The sequence below is a fragment of the Solea senegalensis genome, linkage group LG13 (assembly GCF_019176455.1).
Source record: "Solea senegalensis isolate Sse05_10M linkage group LG13, IFAPA_SoseM_1, whole genome shotgun sequence".
NCBI lineage: Eukaryota > Metazoa > Chordata > Actinopteri > Pleuronectiformes > Soleidae > Solea > Solea senegalensis.
The window spans coordinates 17,648,208-17,665,033 of NC_058033.1; the positions used below are offsets into that span (position 1 = coordinate 17,648,208).

General features: G+C 38.3%; 2 protein-coding genes across 2 annotated transcripts; both read right to left on the bottom strand.

Moving 5' to 3' along the window:
• Positions 1–1,207: 1,207 nt before the first annotated feature.
• LOC122780008 (odorant receptor 131-2-like) lies at positions 1,208–3,574 on the bottom strand. Its single transcript, XM_044042761.1, has 2 exons — positions 3,387–3,574; positions 1,208–2,788 (listed from the first exon to the last, which is right to left on the bottom strand). Exon 2 carries the CDS (start codon positions 2,765–2,767, stop codon positions 1,874–1,876), a length of 894 nt encoding a protein of 297 aa, XP_043898696.1. The 5' UTR covers positions 2,768–2,788; positions 3,387–3,574; the 3' UTR covers positions 1,208–1,873.
• A 3,531-nt stretch (positions 3,575–7,105) lies between these two features.
• Positions 7,106–16,494, bottom strand: ppme1 (protein phosphatase methylesterase 1). Its single transcript, XM_044042923.1, has 14 exons — positions 16,201–16,494; positions 14,587–14,680; positions 13,436–13,528; positions 13,253–13,310; positions 11,999–12,050; positions 11,136–11,290; positions 10,917–11,007; positions 10,654–10,719; positions 9,613–9,736; positions 9,402–9,531; positions 9,194–9,238; positions 9,055–9,119; positions 8,890–8,957; positions 7,106–7,442 (listed from the first exon to the last, which is right to left on the bottom strand). The coding sequence occupies exons 1-14, from the start codon at positions 16,284–16,286 to the stop codon at positions 7,439–7,441; spliced, it is 1,131 nt and encodes a 376-aa protein (XP_043898858.1). The 5' UTR covers positions 16,287–16,494; the 3' UTR covers positions 7,106–7,438.
• Positions 16,495–16,826: the final 332 nt, after the last annotated feature.

Consider the following 16,826-nt stretch of genomic DNA (forward strand, 5'->3'; position numbering starts at 1 on the left):
TACATTTGCTCACCTCAGTGGCACATTCTTTCGCAAGAAGATTTCAAGAATATTTTTCTTGTTTCTGTTCTAGTTCTAATTTCTGTTCTTGCAGCGTGGGAACTAGCTTGAGGTCAAAACACGGCGTCCACACAAAACCGTCCCAGAAGGACGTCGTGTACATGGTGCAGTAGAGCTGGTTCGGGGCTTCCAAAACACTCTTTCTGTGTGGAAAAAAACACCAAGACTTGTTTGTTGTTTTTAGCCACCTAACTAAAGTTTCACCTCATCAAATCTACATCTGTTGCATGTCACAGTTCGATAGCCTTTTGAAGTTTGTCCCCACACATACTCAGCACAAGTACTCACTGTGTATACTTTTTAGAAAGACAATGTTGTACCTTATGACGCTGTATAGTTCAGTAACCATATACAGTATACGTGTACAGCACGTCATATGTTACAGGAATGCAACCACTGAAAAGGTACAATGCAACATTTTGCAAAATAACATTTCTAAGGAACATTTTTTTTTACGTTTCAAAAACGTGTGTCTGTAGCCTTGTGGTGGAAATTGTACACATTTGTTCCTTGTTTTGATTTGTCCAAAATGTGTTCCTGCAGATACAGAATTGTTCTTGTCTTGTCTCATGTTGATTTTGTCAACATAAAAATGTGTTCATTTGTGACTTCAGTGTTTGAAAGACTTAATTGAACCAAGGCAGCACTAGACCAGTTTGATTTTTGAATTTTGGGATGTAGATGGGCGATTTGGTGGGACATTTGGGGTAGTTTACTTTTAAACTGCAGACTGAAATGAAACTGCTACAGCTGGAGCCACGTCATTGATTCACAGAGCACTGGTGACATCTGTTGGTTAAAAAGATGAACACTCATCATGAAGAATGTCTCTTATCTAAGTGTCACTGTAATCTAAGTGTCCTTACTCAAGTTCTAACTTAACAATTGTATATGAGGATGGGCGACCTGTCCTTTCACCCCGTGTCACTCTCATGTGGAGGATAAAGTGGTAGACAATGAATGAATCAGTGAATAAATACTCATCCAGTCTGAATTCATGTCGACCACATAACAACCAGGTGAATAAATGACTCTAGTACATTCAGTGTATTGCTGTGCTTTTAATAATCATTTGGTGTCACATTATGCTTTTATAATTAATAATAAAACAACAACAGTAAGTATGATTATTATTTACCAAGTCAGGATCCTTATTCTTCTTTTATTGCAGATTCATTTTCACTGTATTACTGAAGCCAAATTAGAACACGGAGCTAAGTGAAAACAAGAAGTCAGATACTCAATGATTTATTTATACTCAATTTTAATGGAAATTGCCACATAGATTATAGATACATGACGAGTTATTGTATGTATATGTATGAGACCATCCTTATATATGAGAGGCCGTAGCTCATTACATGACTTACTTTCACTTAAAGACATGCATGTATTTAAGACATAGAAGTACAAACGCGTATAAATAATAAATAATATTAGAATAAAAAAATGAATGATGTAGAATGAGTAGAAAAATGTATATTGTAATGAAAAACCTTAAAAAAACATATGTCAAAGATGAAAAGATCTTTACAAAGAGGTAAGATTCAAAAAGATGATGATGATGATAATTATTTATTTCTACTCATTTCCTATTTATTTTCACTGACATTATACAAACAATATAATGCTGACATCAAAATGTTTGCATTTTTTATGGACACATGATGAAAGGTAGATTGAAATAGTAGATTGTATATTTCATATACAAACTGAAAAGTGGTGATTGGAAAGTGCTTTAATTAATTAGTTAGTTAGTTAGTTAGTTAGTTGGTGTTTGACATCCAGTCCTGATAAATGGCTGCACAGTGATTTAGAGGCCGAAGGTGAAATAATACTTGAACACCTTCCTGAAGGCGTGATCTCTGAGGCCATATATGAGTGGACTCAAACACTTGGGGAAAAGGATAAAACCTACAAATAAGACGTAGTGAACATGAATAGCCACATCACCCTGTAAGGACGACATGTGGCTGGAGTTTATTATGTTATAGAGAAGAGAGACCAGGCAGAGGCACAGCTGCAGCAGGTGCAGCAGAACAGTCTTGTGGGCCTTAGTGGCTTCATGGACGTTAGAGGAGGCTGATTTCACAATCATCATGACTGCAATGTACGTAAAAATGATAACAATGCTCACCAAGACAAAATACATAACGACGAAGGCTTTGTTGAGTAATGAATCAACCTGTTTCTGAAAGATTCTGTTCCTGTGGCAGATGACAGTGTTTGACAAGGCCATTGTTTCATTCTGAAGAGAGATGAACAGAGAAACCTGAGTGGAAGAGTCCACAGAGACCACTATCCATAAAACGGCTATAGCCAGGTGTGTCCTCTTGGTGGTGGCTATATCAGAGTGCCTCAGTGGAAAACAGACGGCAACATACCTCTCTAAAGACATCACAGCCAGATTGAGGGGGGATAGTTTAAGAGTGATGTTCGCCAACAAAGAGGAAATGTGACAGGCGAGAGCAAACACTCTGAACATGCCCACGGCAAAGATGTACAGGACAATAGAGACCAGAAGCTGCAGGGAGTCAGTGAGGAGCAGATGAGCAAACAGGATGTAACGGGAGGACTCGAGGAAAACAGGCTTCCTGTGCAAAGTGAACAGCATGACCACGTTTACGTAGAGGAAGAAAAAGCACGGCAGGACGGACAGCAAGATTTTCAAGGGCTTTGTGTTGGTGATTTCTGTTGTGTTGTTCATGACCACGGCTTCACGCGGTGTCTGTGAAAGCAGAACATACACCAAACAATTTAGACCGATACTGGCAACAACTTCTTTTATATCATCGGGTATCCAGTATCAACAGATAATCAGTTATTCAACTGATTATTAGTGAAAATACAGTTCACTAACTGCTCGTCGTCTGTGCTTCAAGTGTTTCTAACCCTAACCCTATACAACATGTTATTAACCATCATTTAACTAGTCCTCTGTAAATTGTGTCAGCATCTTATTAGTTGGTTATCTACTTCTGATTAGTCACTGGAAAGTGAACAGGGTCAACTAGCAATTGTCATTTGATTGTCTGTTGACAATAGGTAAACATTAAGTCATAGATTATTTGAATTTATCTGTTGCTTAAATGTTGACAGTCAAACAGGAAAACTACACTCGCATCTGTAAATGTGTATCACAACCATCAACATAAAGAAATGATACTGATACTTCAACATGTGTAAAATGAATCCAGTTCAAAACTACACAGACATTTTCACAGTAACAAGAGTATACTAGTACACAGTGTGTACACCTACACACACAAGGTAAAGTTAAAGGCATAACAAACAGATTTATGATATCACTAAAACACAGAGCTTACATGTTTGCAGTTTAGTCTCTCTTCATTTAAAGGTGAACCTTTTGGGGCCACATGTGAAGAGTCTCTGTCTCCAGCTGATGCACCCCTTTAAATAGTAATATGTGTCTTGACATCATCACCTGTGTCAGGTCAACAGCCAATCAAAGCTCAGAATAGGTTTCCTTCTCCTTGAATGACTCAGAGATTGAGTCATTTTCAAATGGAAATCACCGTTTAAAAAATGACTCAATTAGCAAATCACAAAGACTGCAGTTGAATTATTCTGATTGTTCTGTCTTCTATGTGCATTACTCGTGTTTGGAGGGTATTGTGGGACAATGCTGCATTACATGTTCAATCTACTTCAGAGTGAATATTAAACCTGACTTATATTTAATTACATTGCAAATCAAATTGAATTGCAATTGCAAAAAATTCATATCTTTGAACCAGTGTTAAACAAAACATATCAACCAGGTGAAAAATGACCTGGAAATGTCAATAAAAACTGAGAAAATGTAAAAGAATAACACACATATATATATATATATATATATATATATATATATACATATATATATATTATAACTTGAATACATCGAGGAAATCACCATCACCAGAGCATATCCAACTCCAGTATAGGACCACTTTCATAAAGCTAGAATCCATGTATATGTATAATATTAAAACTTCCTCTCCTGGATCAAAATCTTATACCGTTCACACCACACTGTTTGTCATATTAATTAAGCTGCAAACATAAATATTCAAGGTATTTAAACAACAAACCAGCACAAAATAAGCCTTTATGCTGATGATGTATTACTTTTTATTCAAAAAGCTCTCTCTCTGAAAGTATTACACTTATTGATAAATTCTCAGCAATTTCAGATTACTCAATACATTGGACAAAATCAATTATCCTACCCATCAACTCTGGCTTCAAATCATACACATCCACTCAAGTCAGGTTACATTAGATTTATCAGTATTTCTTCCAGGCTGTCACATGTAACACAATTATACTATTCTCCACTTAAAACAATAGACCTCCCTGTCAGCCTGTGGGGATTTATTAAAATAGATAGATCCGCTTTATCCTCCACCAGAGGGTCGCGGGGGCGCTGTGATCTCAGCTGACGTAGGGCGATAGGCGGGGTACACCCTGGACAGTTCGCCAGTCCATCGCAGGGCCACACACACATAGAGAACAAACAACCATTCACTCTCACTCTCACACCTATGGTCAATTTAGAGTGTCCAATTGACCTAATCCCCATGTTTTTGGACTGTGGGAGGAAGCCGGAGAACCCGGTTTCCCCCCACAGTCCAAAAACATGCAGAGGTTAATTAAGACAGCGGATTGTTATTTTGAATTATGTTGAAGGTGTGAATGTGATGCCCGCCTTTCGCCCTTTCCCCTCTGCAACCCTCATGTGGAGGATAAAGCGGTAGACAATGAATGAATGAATGAAAGTGTTCATTTATTGTGGCAAGTTATAATTGTGTAGTGATTCTGCTGCAACAGTTAAAGCATGTGTCACTGATGCAATTAATGTCAACGTCCACCTCTGTTCAGATCACCAGTGTTTACAGACTCAATGAATCTCAGCAGCTTCAGCTCTGTGGAGACGGTCATTATGGCTCATTAATAATTCAAATGTTTACACTGAGTGTCACTGCAACAATCACCAGAGGGACAATTAAAACCTGGGTGCAATTCCATGAAGAAGAAAACATGTCAATTTTGTCTCACAGTTTTGTTTGTCCACTTCATCCTGTTATGATTATCCCCTGCAGGAGAAATGATGATGTAATGTACTCATGCATGGTTACAGTTACCGTGGACAGTGTTTACAGCATCAACATGTATGTGTGGAAAGGGAGAATATACAGTCATATGAAACAGTTTGGAAACCCCTCTTCATTTTTGGGATTTTTGTTCATCATTAGCTGGGATTTCAAAGAAACAACGTCCTTTTCATATATGACATGCCTCAGGGAAACAGCAGTGACGTTTCATTGGTTGGATTAACAGGAAATATGCAATAGGCATCATAACATAATTAGACTAGTACTAAAATAACAGCATCTAGACGCCTCCTGTAGCCTGTGATGAGTGTCTGGATATCGGATGGAGTTATTTTTGGAAATTGACGGTTGAAACTTCTTCTAAACCACGATAGTGAACTATCTTTTGAACCACAGTTGCAAGAAAAAGTATGTGAACCCTGATAAATGATCGGGATTTCTGCAGAAATTGGTCATAAAATCTGATCACAACAATAGACAAACACAGTCTTCTTAAACTAATACCTCATAAACAACTATATGTTTTCATGTAAACATTCACAGTGCAGGGTGGAAAAAGTAAGTGAACCCTTAGGCTAATGACTTCTCCAAGAGCTAATAGGAGTCAGGACCAATGAGACGAGCACTGCGTGATGTGAGCGATGCCTCACACAAAAGAGCTCTCAGAAGTAACAATTGTTGACGTGCATAAAGATGGACAACACGGAGGAAGCCACTGCTGTCCAAAAAACCCATTGCTGCACGTTTGAAGTTTACAAATGAGCGCCTGGATGTTCCACAGCACGACTGGCAAAACATTGTGTGGACAGATGAGACCAAAGAACACACAACGCTGCGTGTGGAGGAAAAAAGGCACAGCACACCAACATCAAGATGCCGCAGCGTCTGGACAGATTGTCATCATCAACAGAGGATGAGTTATGCAACAGGACAACGACACAAAGCACAGAAGTAAATCAACAACAGAATGTGAAGAAAATACACCTTCTGGAGTGACCTCAACCTGATTGAGATGCTATGGTATGACCCCAAGAGAGCCATTCACAACAGACATCCCAAAAACATGGCTGAACTGAAACAGTTTTGTAAAGAGGAATGGTTCAAAATTCCTCCTGACTGTTGTGCAGGTTTGATCTGCAACTACAGGAAATGTTTGGTTGAGGTTATTGTTGCCAAAGGAGGGACAATCAGTTATTAAACCAAGGGTTCACATATAACTGTTTGTAAGGTAATGGTTTAATAAGACTGTGTTTGTCTAACGTTGTGACTTAGATGAAGACCAGATCCCATTATTTCATTTTATGCAGAAATCCAGGTAATTCCAAAGCGTTCACATACTTTTTCTTGCAACTGTATGTTTGAGAGCTGCTGTGAGGATCCCATTCTTTCCCACTTCAGCAGAGAGTCAAAGAGAAGTGCAATTTAAATTTACATTTTCTCATGATTGGACACACACACGTCTGTTTCAGGTCATCAGGTTTACATTGATTTCATTTCATACAACTAAATAGTGTTCCACTAAAACTCTTTGTTTGGAAAACACCCCAGTACTTGGATGTTCCCGGTCAATGAAAGACATACCACTTTTATCTTTATTTTGTGAAAGCAGAGTCAATTATTATGCAGGCTGAGACACACTCATACAGTCATATGACTGCATGGGTGTGTGACTTTCAGCAGGCTAACACACTAGCCTAGCTCCAAGTAAATGGCAAGACCACTAGGCTTATACACTGCCTGAACCAAAAAGTCCCTGTCTAAACAAAAGGGTCACTAATAGCCTTTACTGTTATTTGACTGAGGGGCCTCTTTCAGATCCCATCTGTGGGTCCCCGGCCAGTCTTTGAGAACCACTGCTTTTCAGCATCACATCTGACTTGGGAGTCTTTACCATAGTGCAGCCCACAGAAGTGCCTGGGTGACACGTGTTAGCAGCATTCATCTTTATTCACTGTTTGATTTCAAACATTACAAACACATTTACAATGATTCTTCAAATGAAATATGCTAACAAGAGGAGCTTTACATTTCAGAAATCAAAACATATACAGTATATTGTAATGGAAAAGTACAAGAAAATCCCAGTGCTTGAAAATGAAAATAAGGCAAAGCCTAAAGGCAAAATATCTACAGAATGATAATAATAATAATAATAATAATAATAATAATAATAATAATAATAATAATATATCTTTCTTAAGTTTCTGTTAAATGGTATGATGATGTCTTCTGCTGGCTATATTTAGACTGAAAAATGGACATTAGCTGTGGAAAAACAAAGGAAAAAAGGAAAAAGACAACTGGTTAAGAGGACAACAAGTGGACTCTAGACAGTCATGTTTCTTTAAACTCAAGAACATCTGTAAAATCAGATCATTCCTGACCGAGTCTCAGAAATGTATGCATGCAATCATTGTTTTTCATCTCCTGGGTATTATGCAGTATACCGTTATCACAGTCGCTGCGTCAGATCAATAATCTAATTATAATACTTATATACTTAATATCATAAACCATATTAATATTAATCGTTGCAGGGCTATTTGACTTAGCGGGTGGGCCAAAAAGGAAAATAGCTGGTGTTTTGTGGGCCGGAACAAATAACAAACAAGGCAATCAGAGATGGCCCCATTCACGCAACAAGCCTCTGTCGGCTTATACAGAGGCTGTGTTGACAGACTCTTAAGAGCATACTTTTCATTGTTTTCTCTCTGTGGTCCATCTCAACCTCTTTGTGTAGAAGACGCGTTAGTGCTGCAATTGAGGGAATAACGTCTGCCACAGATGCCTCAGGTGAGCTGATCTCTTTAGTTAGCTGCTCAAAGGAGGCGAGAAGATAATGTTCTCTAGTGTCAAGTGAATGTTGCAGGGAGTTCATAATCTGCGCTGTATGCAGCCAAGTTTCGCTTTTGTGCACAGAGACTTTCTAGCATTTAATGAGGTGATGTTTCCACTGTGTACACACATCATGTTGCAACCATTTTATTGGTGTTCCAAACTAATTGTGGACCCTACACGGGAATAGACAGGCACAGACGAAAAGAGGCTTCCGTCGCCACTTTTTAACACATTCAATTATCATTGATTTTTTTAATATTCGAACTATATTCGACTCCCGAAATTCGTTCCAACAGCCCTAATGGGTCGGGTCAGCCCCGACAGATTGTGCACGGAATTGGGTCGGGCTGTTTTTATTGGGGCCGATCTAAACTCTACTGTCAGGTCATTGTGACAGATGACCACCCTGTGGTCTGCCTGAGACTTGCAACCAGCTCCCACTGTCCCGACTAAAAGAAACTAGCTTCCTTTTCCCAGTGCCAGAAGATTTTCTACCTTGCATGCATAAATTGCCACATTTCAGCAACTCACAAAATACTTTTTGGATTATATCTGGATGTGTGAGTTTCTTGTGTACATTATAATTACGTCATTGAAAGGCTGTCGGCAAGCGACAAGCAGCGACTATGTGAACCAGTATACCTCAACAGACTTTTTAAAACTTTCGAAGTAGATTAGATAGCTGTAGTGTCACAAATTAGTGCTTAAGGGTTAAAACATCAATATTAAAAGTAATATTTTTGTCAAGTTTTAATATACTTTATACAAAAATCCAAAAGATTTAGTACATGTGAAATTTTTATTAAAAGTTGTATAGCAAATAAAAGAAACCCAATCTCAGAACTCTTGTGTGTTGTGTGTTGTGTGAACTTACCACAGATATCCTTCTTTAAACTCAGTGAATTTGTGTCGGACCATAAATGTTGATATCGCATCTGCTACCTAACAGAGGGCAGAGGTGAATACAAAGTGAATAGTAATACACAATAAACACAACTTATTTTAAATTAAACCAGAAAGGGAACATAGATAAAGTTACTTTTTCAGGTGCATCTTCATGGACAGCATGACCACACTGGGGGAGGACCTGCATCTGAAACTTTCCTGTGGACACACAAACAGTGAGACCAAGTATCTACAGGAACAAAAGTCAGAACACGCCTATTTGCTCTCTTTACCTTGCATCTGTCCAATAGTAAGGTCTTTGTCAAGCCTGTCCACTCCTGTACAACGAAACACATCAGTGGTGAAACTCACTGTGCTGTTGTGACAATGACGTTATTTATTTATTTATATTCATCTATTCTAGACAAGTGAAATTGCCCTGTAATGACATCAGAGCTTCCAAACCAGATACTGCATATGATAAGAAGTGAGAGTGTGAACCTGCGAGCAGGAGCAATTTGGGCATGGGGCAAGTGAGGAAGAGTGCAGACAAGCCACTGAACCAGCCTTCCCAGTACTTTTCTGTCTTTGACAGCTCTACTCGCCAGGTAAACATGACTTCCTTTTTCATCTGGAACACAAACAAAAAACTTTGAACGACTTTTCACTGACACGAATACAGCTTATGTTACGTGAAAAAGAGGAACAGAACCTCTTTATCATCTTCCTTCATTCTTTTCTTGTTGGATTCTTCTTCCACTTCTTCATCCTCTTCTTCTATAATATCATCACCGATGCTATTGGAGACTCCTGGACTGCTGCTGGACGCCTCACATCTGTGGATGTCACAACAAGTGGTGAATTAAGTTTGTAGAGCCATCCAGTGCAGTGTGTCCAGAATCAACTTCAGACATGGAGGTTCACTATCAGTGTGAACAGATGCCAGCAGGAGGGACACAACAAACAAAACAAAACTGAATATAAGACTCATTTAATAAAGTCTATTCCTATGTTAGTCAAAAACAAACAACTGAAAGAGGCTGTGGTGAAAGCCTGGAAGAGCATCACAGCCAAAGAATGCAAAAGTTTAGTTCCATCAGTGGGTCACAGGCTTGATACAGTTATTGAAATCAAAGGATTTGCAACTAAATATTAGGTCTTATTCACTTTAATCCTTTTTTTTATCTGTTCCAATACTTTTGCTCACATGAAAAATGAGTGGGTTCAAACAAAAAGGTGTAATATTCTATGTTGTGTTATCAGACCCAGGTGGAGGTAAAAGCTGAAATGTTCATCTTTTGTCTCATATTTATCTTTTGATGTCAATCCCAAATATTTTCAGTCCATGGCAAAAATAAAGGATTTGGCCATTCATTTCACCTTTTGTTTGTCTGTGACACAAGGTCAAAAGGAAACTGATTCAATAGCACTAGCTTATAGAGAGATTCAGTGCCACCTATGGAGGCGGAGTTAGACGTACACAGCCAGTGAATCAAATTTGTCCTTTGCATGTACACTTGGATTCTGCAGGTCGTCAGATTACCTGACTCAGTCGAGCTACGGCCACAGCTCAATTAAGCTGTGCATGTAAAAGCAGTGAGTGACAGAAAACATGTTTACATGTGGACAGAAGAACAGAATGCATAAAAAAAGCTCTGTTAAATGATACCCAGCTATGTGTGGACAAGACATTAGAAACCCCTCCCCCCCCCCGACATATTCCTTTCATGTGCAGACACAAGAGTAGACATACTTCTTGACTTGGCCTCCCATTGACACTCGTGCTGACTCAATGTTTCGGATCTGGCCACTCTTCACACTACCCGCAAAGGAAATAAAGACATTTGAGCAAAAACCCCCAGAATGAAGCAAGTTAAACAATCTGTGAAATGGACGCAGTTTAAGTAAAAACACATAGAATACGGTAAATAACAATTATTTTAACAATACTGGTTTTAGTAAAGCAAATATTTATAAAACAATCAAAAAGTTACATTTAATTGATAATGTGTTTACCTCCACTCAATTGCGTTCTCCAGAGATTTAAAGGACTTTGGCCGACTTCTGAGGAAATTCTGCATACTGTTTAAAGCATCCATTGCTGTCCCTGAATGCAATTAACAAAAATGCATTTGTAATTAATATAAACAGTCAATACTTCAGTGAGCTTTTTCCAATGAATCACCTAATAAATTAAAAATAGCGATTGAGGTTGATGAAATTTCCAGCTCTTACCCTCTACAACATCAATCACACAAAGGCCCAGCAGAGATGGTATGTGATTGGCAGCAGCTGTATGAACTGCAATGGCTCCGCCCATGCTGTGTCCAATGATCATGATTGGAGGAGTGTTGTCTCCATAAAGCACCTCCATCACTTTTCCAATGTCCCTGAAACAAGAGAAATCTGTTAACATTGTAAAATTAAAATCAGGTGTCAGCGTTTCTGAACAAACAACCACAAACATGAAGACTATAAACATATACATGGATCATGTAGCTTAAGACCTGAAGATGCTTAGAGTTTTTGTTGGGAGTGACCAGGACGGACAGGATTATAAAATTAGCATATTCGAGGGACCGCTCAGGTTGAACAGTTTAGAGATAAAGTATGAGAGTCAAGGTTGAGATGGTTTGGTCACACGCAGAGGAGGGATGGTTATTATATTGGACAAAGGATGTTGAAGATAGCGCTGCCGGGCAGGAGCAAAAGAGGAAGACCACAGAGAAAGTTCATGGATGTTGTGAAGGAGGACATGAGGACAGTTGGTGTAGCAGAAGAGGACACAGGGGACAGATCAAGATGAAAGCAGATGATCCACTGTGGCAGTTCAGCGGAAGAGGAGACGGACATGCTGAAGTTTATCATTTTGTTCAGTCCCGGATATCGTGACACAGGGCAGATGACGGTTTGGACTGTGGAGCTGTGACCATGTGAAGCACTGAGCCCTGCGGTCACTTCATCAGTGATTCCCAGGGAAGCTGGTTGTCTTATCATCACTATCGGTTAATAAAGTGACTGATAAATGTGACATGAATAAGACTTGAAGATAAAAATGTCGAGTCAAGTATCTTAAGTTATAAAACTACTTTACTTACTTGGCCATTGTGTCTGCAGAGAGATCTTCAGGGTTTTTCACCTTGGTGTCACCTGCAGGTGAAAAGAAAGCAAATCGTCTTGATATCTGAATGATGACGTGTATGAGTTTTTTTTTTTGTTAATAATTAAAACAAGCTCTCTGACTTTTGAAATTTGCTTTGTTCCATATAACAAAGAAATTATTAAAACTGATTTGAGAACATCATATTTTCATAGACGCAAAACATATTTTTCAACATTTTCTGAATTAAACAATGAATCGAGAAAATAATCATCAGATTAGTATAGGTAGTTGCAGTCCTAATTGATCTAATAATAATAATGCAAATATGACCTAACATGTTATAGAAGGAGACTTACCCCAGATCACACAATGTCATGAACCTATTTTGGTACAAACTTCTAGAGGGGAAATTGTAAGATCTACATTGAATGAAAAGCTATTGTGCTGTCACTTAAAGGTGGCTCCTTTAACAGCAACAGAGTGGGTGTTTCAAATATTCCACATTAAGTGAATAAAAAGCCAGATGTACTGGAAAGCAGTGACCAACATATTTCACAGTTATCAAAAGGATGTCTATGTGTGCTTACATTAACACAATTACATTTTCAGAGGTAACAAAACTGGGGCCTTGAGGGATAGTAATGCCTAGCATTGTTGCCTCACAACAAGAGGGTCACCAATTTGAATCCCAGTTTGACCTTTCAGTGTGGAGTTTGCATGTTCTCCTCGTTTGTTCTTGCTGCAAAGGCAAGAGTGCTAACCACTACACCAACCGTGAGGCCGGTTCCCAACAAATTCACAGAATTTTTCAAAACTTTTAGCTCAGATTTATTAGTATATGTTTTAAATAAAATGACGGTTTCATTATTTTACTAAACATCAAACAAATGTGCAAAGTGATACTGGATATTACAGATACAGCTGTACATTAGTCACTGCATTATGGGAAAAAAATGCTTTTGTCAATTTATGTTGTGATTTGCACCAAAATAGTTTCCCACCTTAAAAAAAGATCTGTGTTTCCCAAAAGTTGGGAAACACAGACCTAAATTGACCATAAGTGTGAATGTGAGAGTGAATGGTTGTTTGTCTCTGTGTGTTGGGGCTGGGATGAATTGGCACCCTGTCAGTCCCAGCTGACATTCACCCCATTCACCCCCCACCACCACAACCCACTGCGAGTAGAAATCAAGTAACTAAACTGACAAATCTCCCTTAAGTTCTCTCTCTCTAAATTGGGAATATTTACCATGAGCTCGAAGGTCCATAGCCACCACTCTACAGTTGATGCGGCTGCATATGACGGCCTACAAAGACACACACTCAAATCATCAAAATATGACAGTTAATATGACAGAATGAAATGCAGCTTCATAAATATACTGATTAACCAAGATTAAAGACAGGGACAGGTAACAGTGAATATGCTCACAGTGAACACTGCCCAGGAGAGTGCAGAGTGACCTCCTCCATGGAGCAGGAGCAGCACTGGACCATGAGACCCACTACAGTACAGTCTGAAAATGTTCAGCGTAGTCAAGGAAAAGATGGTCTTTCCACCCAGGGTTGTTTCCATTGTGTCGCCATAAATCCATTTCACTTGATTGTCAGAATACCCATACCACTGAAAATCTACTCCAGATTTTCCTTGATACCGACCTACAACAACTCACAGCATGCATGCATAATTGCCACAGCAAGTAAAGTCAATGCAAGCTGCTCAAAGCTGGATGAGACATCCTCAGCCCCAGTGCTATCTCATTATGTTCAGCTTTTGCTAAAGCCTTATTCTTTTATTACATAGCCTCTATATTAGCACTAGGTCATGTTAGATTGTTAAATTCAATTAAACAATGAAAAAAGGATTTGTTTAAGCTATGCCTAGTATAATGCACAGTGCACCATCTGCTGGTATTTTTTTTATTATCAGTAAGAATAAAATAATCGCATCCAAAAGGTTTATTGGGATTTAGTAAATATGTTTTAATGCCCAGTGCTTCAGTATTTTCAGCACAGAAACAGTGCTAGTGTTTGAGCTTATTTTTTAAAATTCAGCTGATGAAAATACCATTGGGTTCAAACTAGAATTTTATGAAGCCTCATTTATTTGAAGATTGCCAACTACATATACTAATTGTTTGTGAGTCATCCGGTTCGATCCAAAATGTATACTCAAATCAATATTTATTTTGAGTGTATTGTAGTCAGTCGTATAAACTTCATGAAAGCCATTACTATTTTAACGGCACAGGTAAAATGCACTGTTGGTGATAAATTGTGTCAAATTAATTTCATTGTCTTGGCCATAACAATGAGTTTAAAAAAAAACAAAACAGGCTGATGCATGTGGAATAGTTGAATGAGGACTGAATCTGTCTCTAAATTAGTTATTGAATCAATTGATTACAGCTTACTTCTATAGGTTAGTAGGTGTCTAACAGCCTGTTAATATACACCAGAATGGCCAGCAAGTTTGATGATGACAAACTATGTAAGGAAAGGGTAAAATACGACTATGAATATTGAATAACACGCATGATCAATTATATCAATAATTCATTCAGAATTTCTTAACAAGGATATATCTTTGCCATTCTCATTTTCCACCTCGATGTCTTCAATGGTTTCAAAGTACTGACTCCAGGGCAGGGGTGTGAAATCTCTCTTCCGTCCAGGTCTGTATTGAAAAACACACAGAAACAAGACAAATGCATTTAAATATATCAAATTAACATTTTCTTTTTAATTTAGGATTACACACTGTGTCTAATTACAAAATGAAATTTGAGGACACTGACTAAATAACTGTTAAGAATTAACTGCTTTTTTAATACTGGCACACTTAACATGTATGCTTTTTTGTAGCCTTGGTAGATACATATTTGGCAATGACAGCGATACTGTTGGAGTTATGGCAGGAATGTTTTATGGGCTCACAGAATGATGAGGTTTACTTTTTTAAGATTTACAGGTGCATTTCAGTAATTCAACTCAAATAGTGAAACCCTGTATTATATAAATTCAAGATACACAGACTGAATCATGATAGTTGATAGTAGAGTTATCTGCTGCTCTGCTCCAAACATCAGCAACAGCAGTTGAGTCATATTGTGGGCTGTGTGTTGCTTCTTTGTGGGAAATATTATTTTAAATGGCAAGCACAAAAGTTTTGTTAACAGCGTTCTATTTTAAAAGGTCTAAAATGACTTTATCAGGTTGATACTTGAGTTAGTGACTGCATTCTCCCACAAAGTAGGAACACACAGCCCACAACATGACTCAACTGCTGTTGCTGATTTTTGTTCACATCTGTGCATAGTATCAGATTTTACGTATCGGTTCATCCCTGCAAATAATAATACTCATATCACTAAGGAGCAGAGCAGCAGATAACTATCAACTATCATGATTGTTTTCACATTGTTAGTGATTTTTTTTACTCATCGAATAATGATATGACTTTTTAGCTCATGGACAAGAGTTTATAATGTTGTTTTTATTTTGTATCAGTTATTACGTTATATTGGCTTTAATGAGAACAATGTTGGCTTGAAAATGTAATATCGGCAAACCTCCAGAATCCCCTAATTTCACAAATGATTAAAACAGAAGCCTGCTACCTCCTTGACTTCTGTGCTGGTGTCCTATCCAACTATTTTTTATGTTAATTTATATTGCACGTGAATCTACTGTGACGTGAGTAAGAAAATATTATGTTAATTTCACTACAGAAGAGACTAAATATCAGCCAAATCACTCCTGATATATCAGCAAAAGGTCCTATGTCGTGCATCCCTAACTGTTGGCAGTTGTTACATTATTGTTAGTTACATTAATGGATGCTACACACCCAATTCCTGCAAAAGGATTCATCACACAGGAAGATCTAAAGCAGTCAAGTATCATAGATGACCGCACTGACATTACTGTATCATGAGCCAATATGTATCTGCCAAACCAATTAAATATGCTAACAGGTCAGCTAAAACAACATTTATGAAGCGTTTCGACAGCCAGTAACTTTCATAATAAGCTAACTTGGCTAACGCAGCCAGTTTCACTGTTATTTAAACTAGGCGTGAGCACACGAATCCAGTCTGTTGTTTCATGAAAAGAGAATAAACTGACGTAAATAATGTCGTGGTGGATATAACATGGCTTTTGGTGTTATAACAGTTTGTAATTAAGACAACTCACCCCATTTTCATTTTGGAGCTGGACTGAAAACCACCAGCTATAGGAGGTCTGGAAGCTAACAGATTCAAATGCAACTGTTTCTCCATGTTGTGGAAAGCAGGTTCGGTCTGTGTCAGGGGCCTTCTAATATATCCCCCCCTCTCATTCGCAGCATATGATTTTTCGACGACACCAGCAGCGACGCTAGCAGTAGACACACATATCAGTTGAGGCTAACTAGCTTTAGCGGAATGCTAACGGCTAGCGGTCCTCTCCCACTCTTCTTCTCCTGCTGCTTATGTTATTTATTTTCAAGTGATGGGCTGTCTTTTCTTCTTCGATGATCAGTAACAGAATGATACTCATTACTGCCCTCTACTGCGCAACTGTACACTTGAGCACAACGTACCGTAGAAAAAGAGGCAGAAGCCTGTTCCTTTGAAGAACACCAAAGATCAACAGAGCAACAAAATAAACAGGATAAAAGTGATTTTTTTTTTCCCACAAGTGAATATACTTTTTTGAAACTCCCTAGAAATGATTTGGAGACGGTGGGGTCATTTGAGTTCTAGATGTACATTTCGATAGCAGAGTATGGACATGGATGAAAGATGGAGACCAGACATGGAGAAAATTGGAGAAGCTAT

Excerpts from the sequence above, each read along its gene's own strand:
- LOC122780008 (XM_044042761.1), bottom strand. The coding sequence starts at position 2,767 with ATGAACAACACAACAGAAATCACCAACACAAAGCCCTTGAAAATCTTG.
- ppme1 (XM_044042923.1), bottom strand. The coding sequence starts at position 16,286 with ATGGAGAAACAGTTGCATTTGAATCTGTTAGCTTCCAGACCTCCTATA. Across the intron at positions 9,239-9,401 it reads CAAATTGCTCCTGCTCGCAG|GAGTGGACAGGCTTGACAAA; the intron begins GTTCACACTCTC and ends TTCGTTGTACAG. Across the intron at positions 8,958-9,054 it reads ATGAAGATGCACCTGAAAAA|GTAGCAGATGCGATATCAAC; the intron begins GTAACTTTATCT and ends GCCCTCTGTTAG.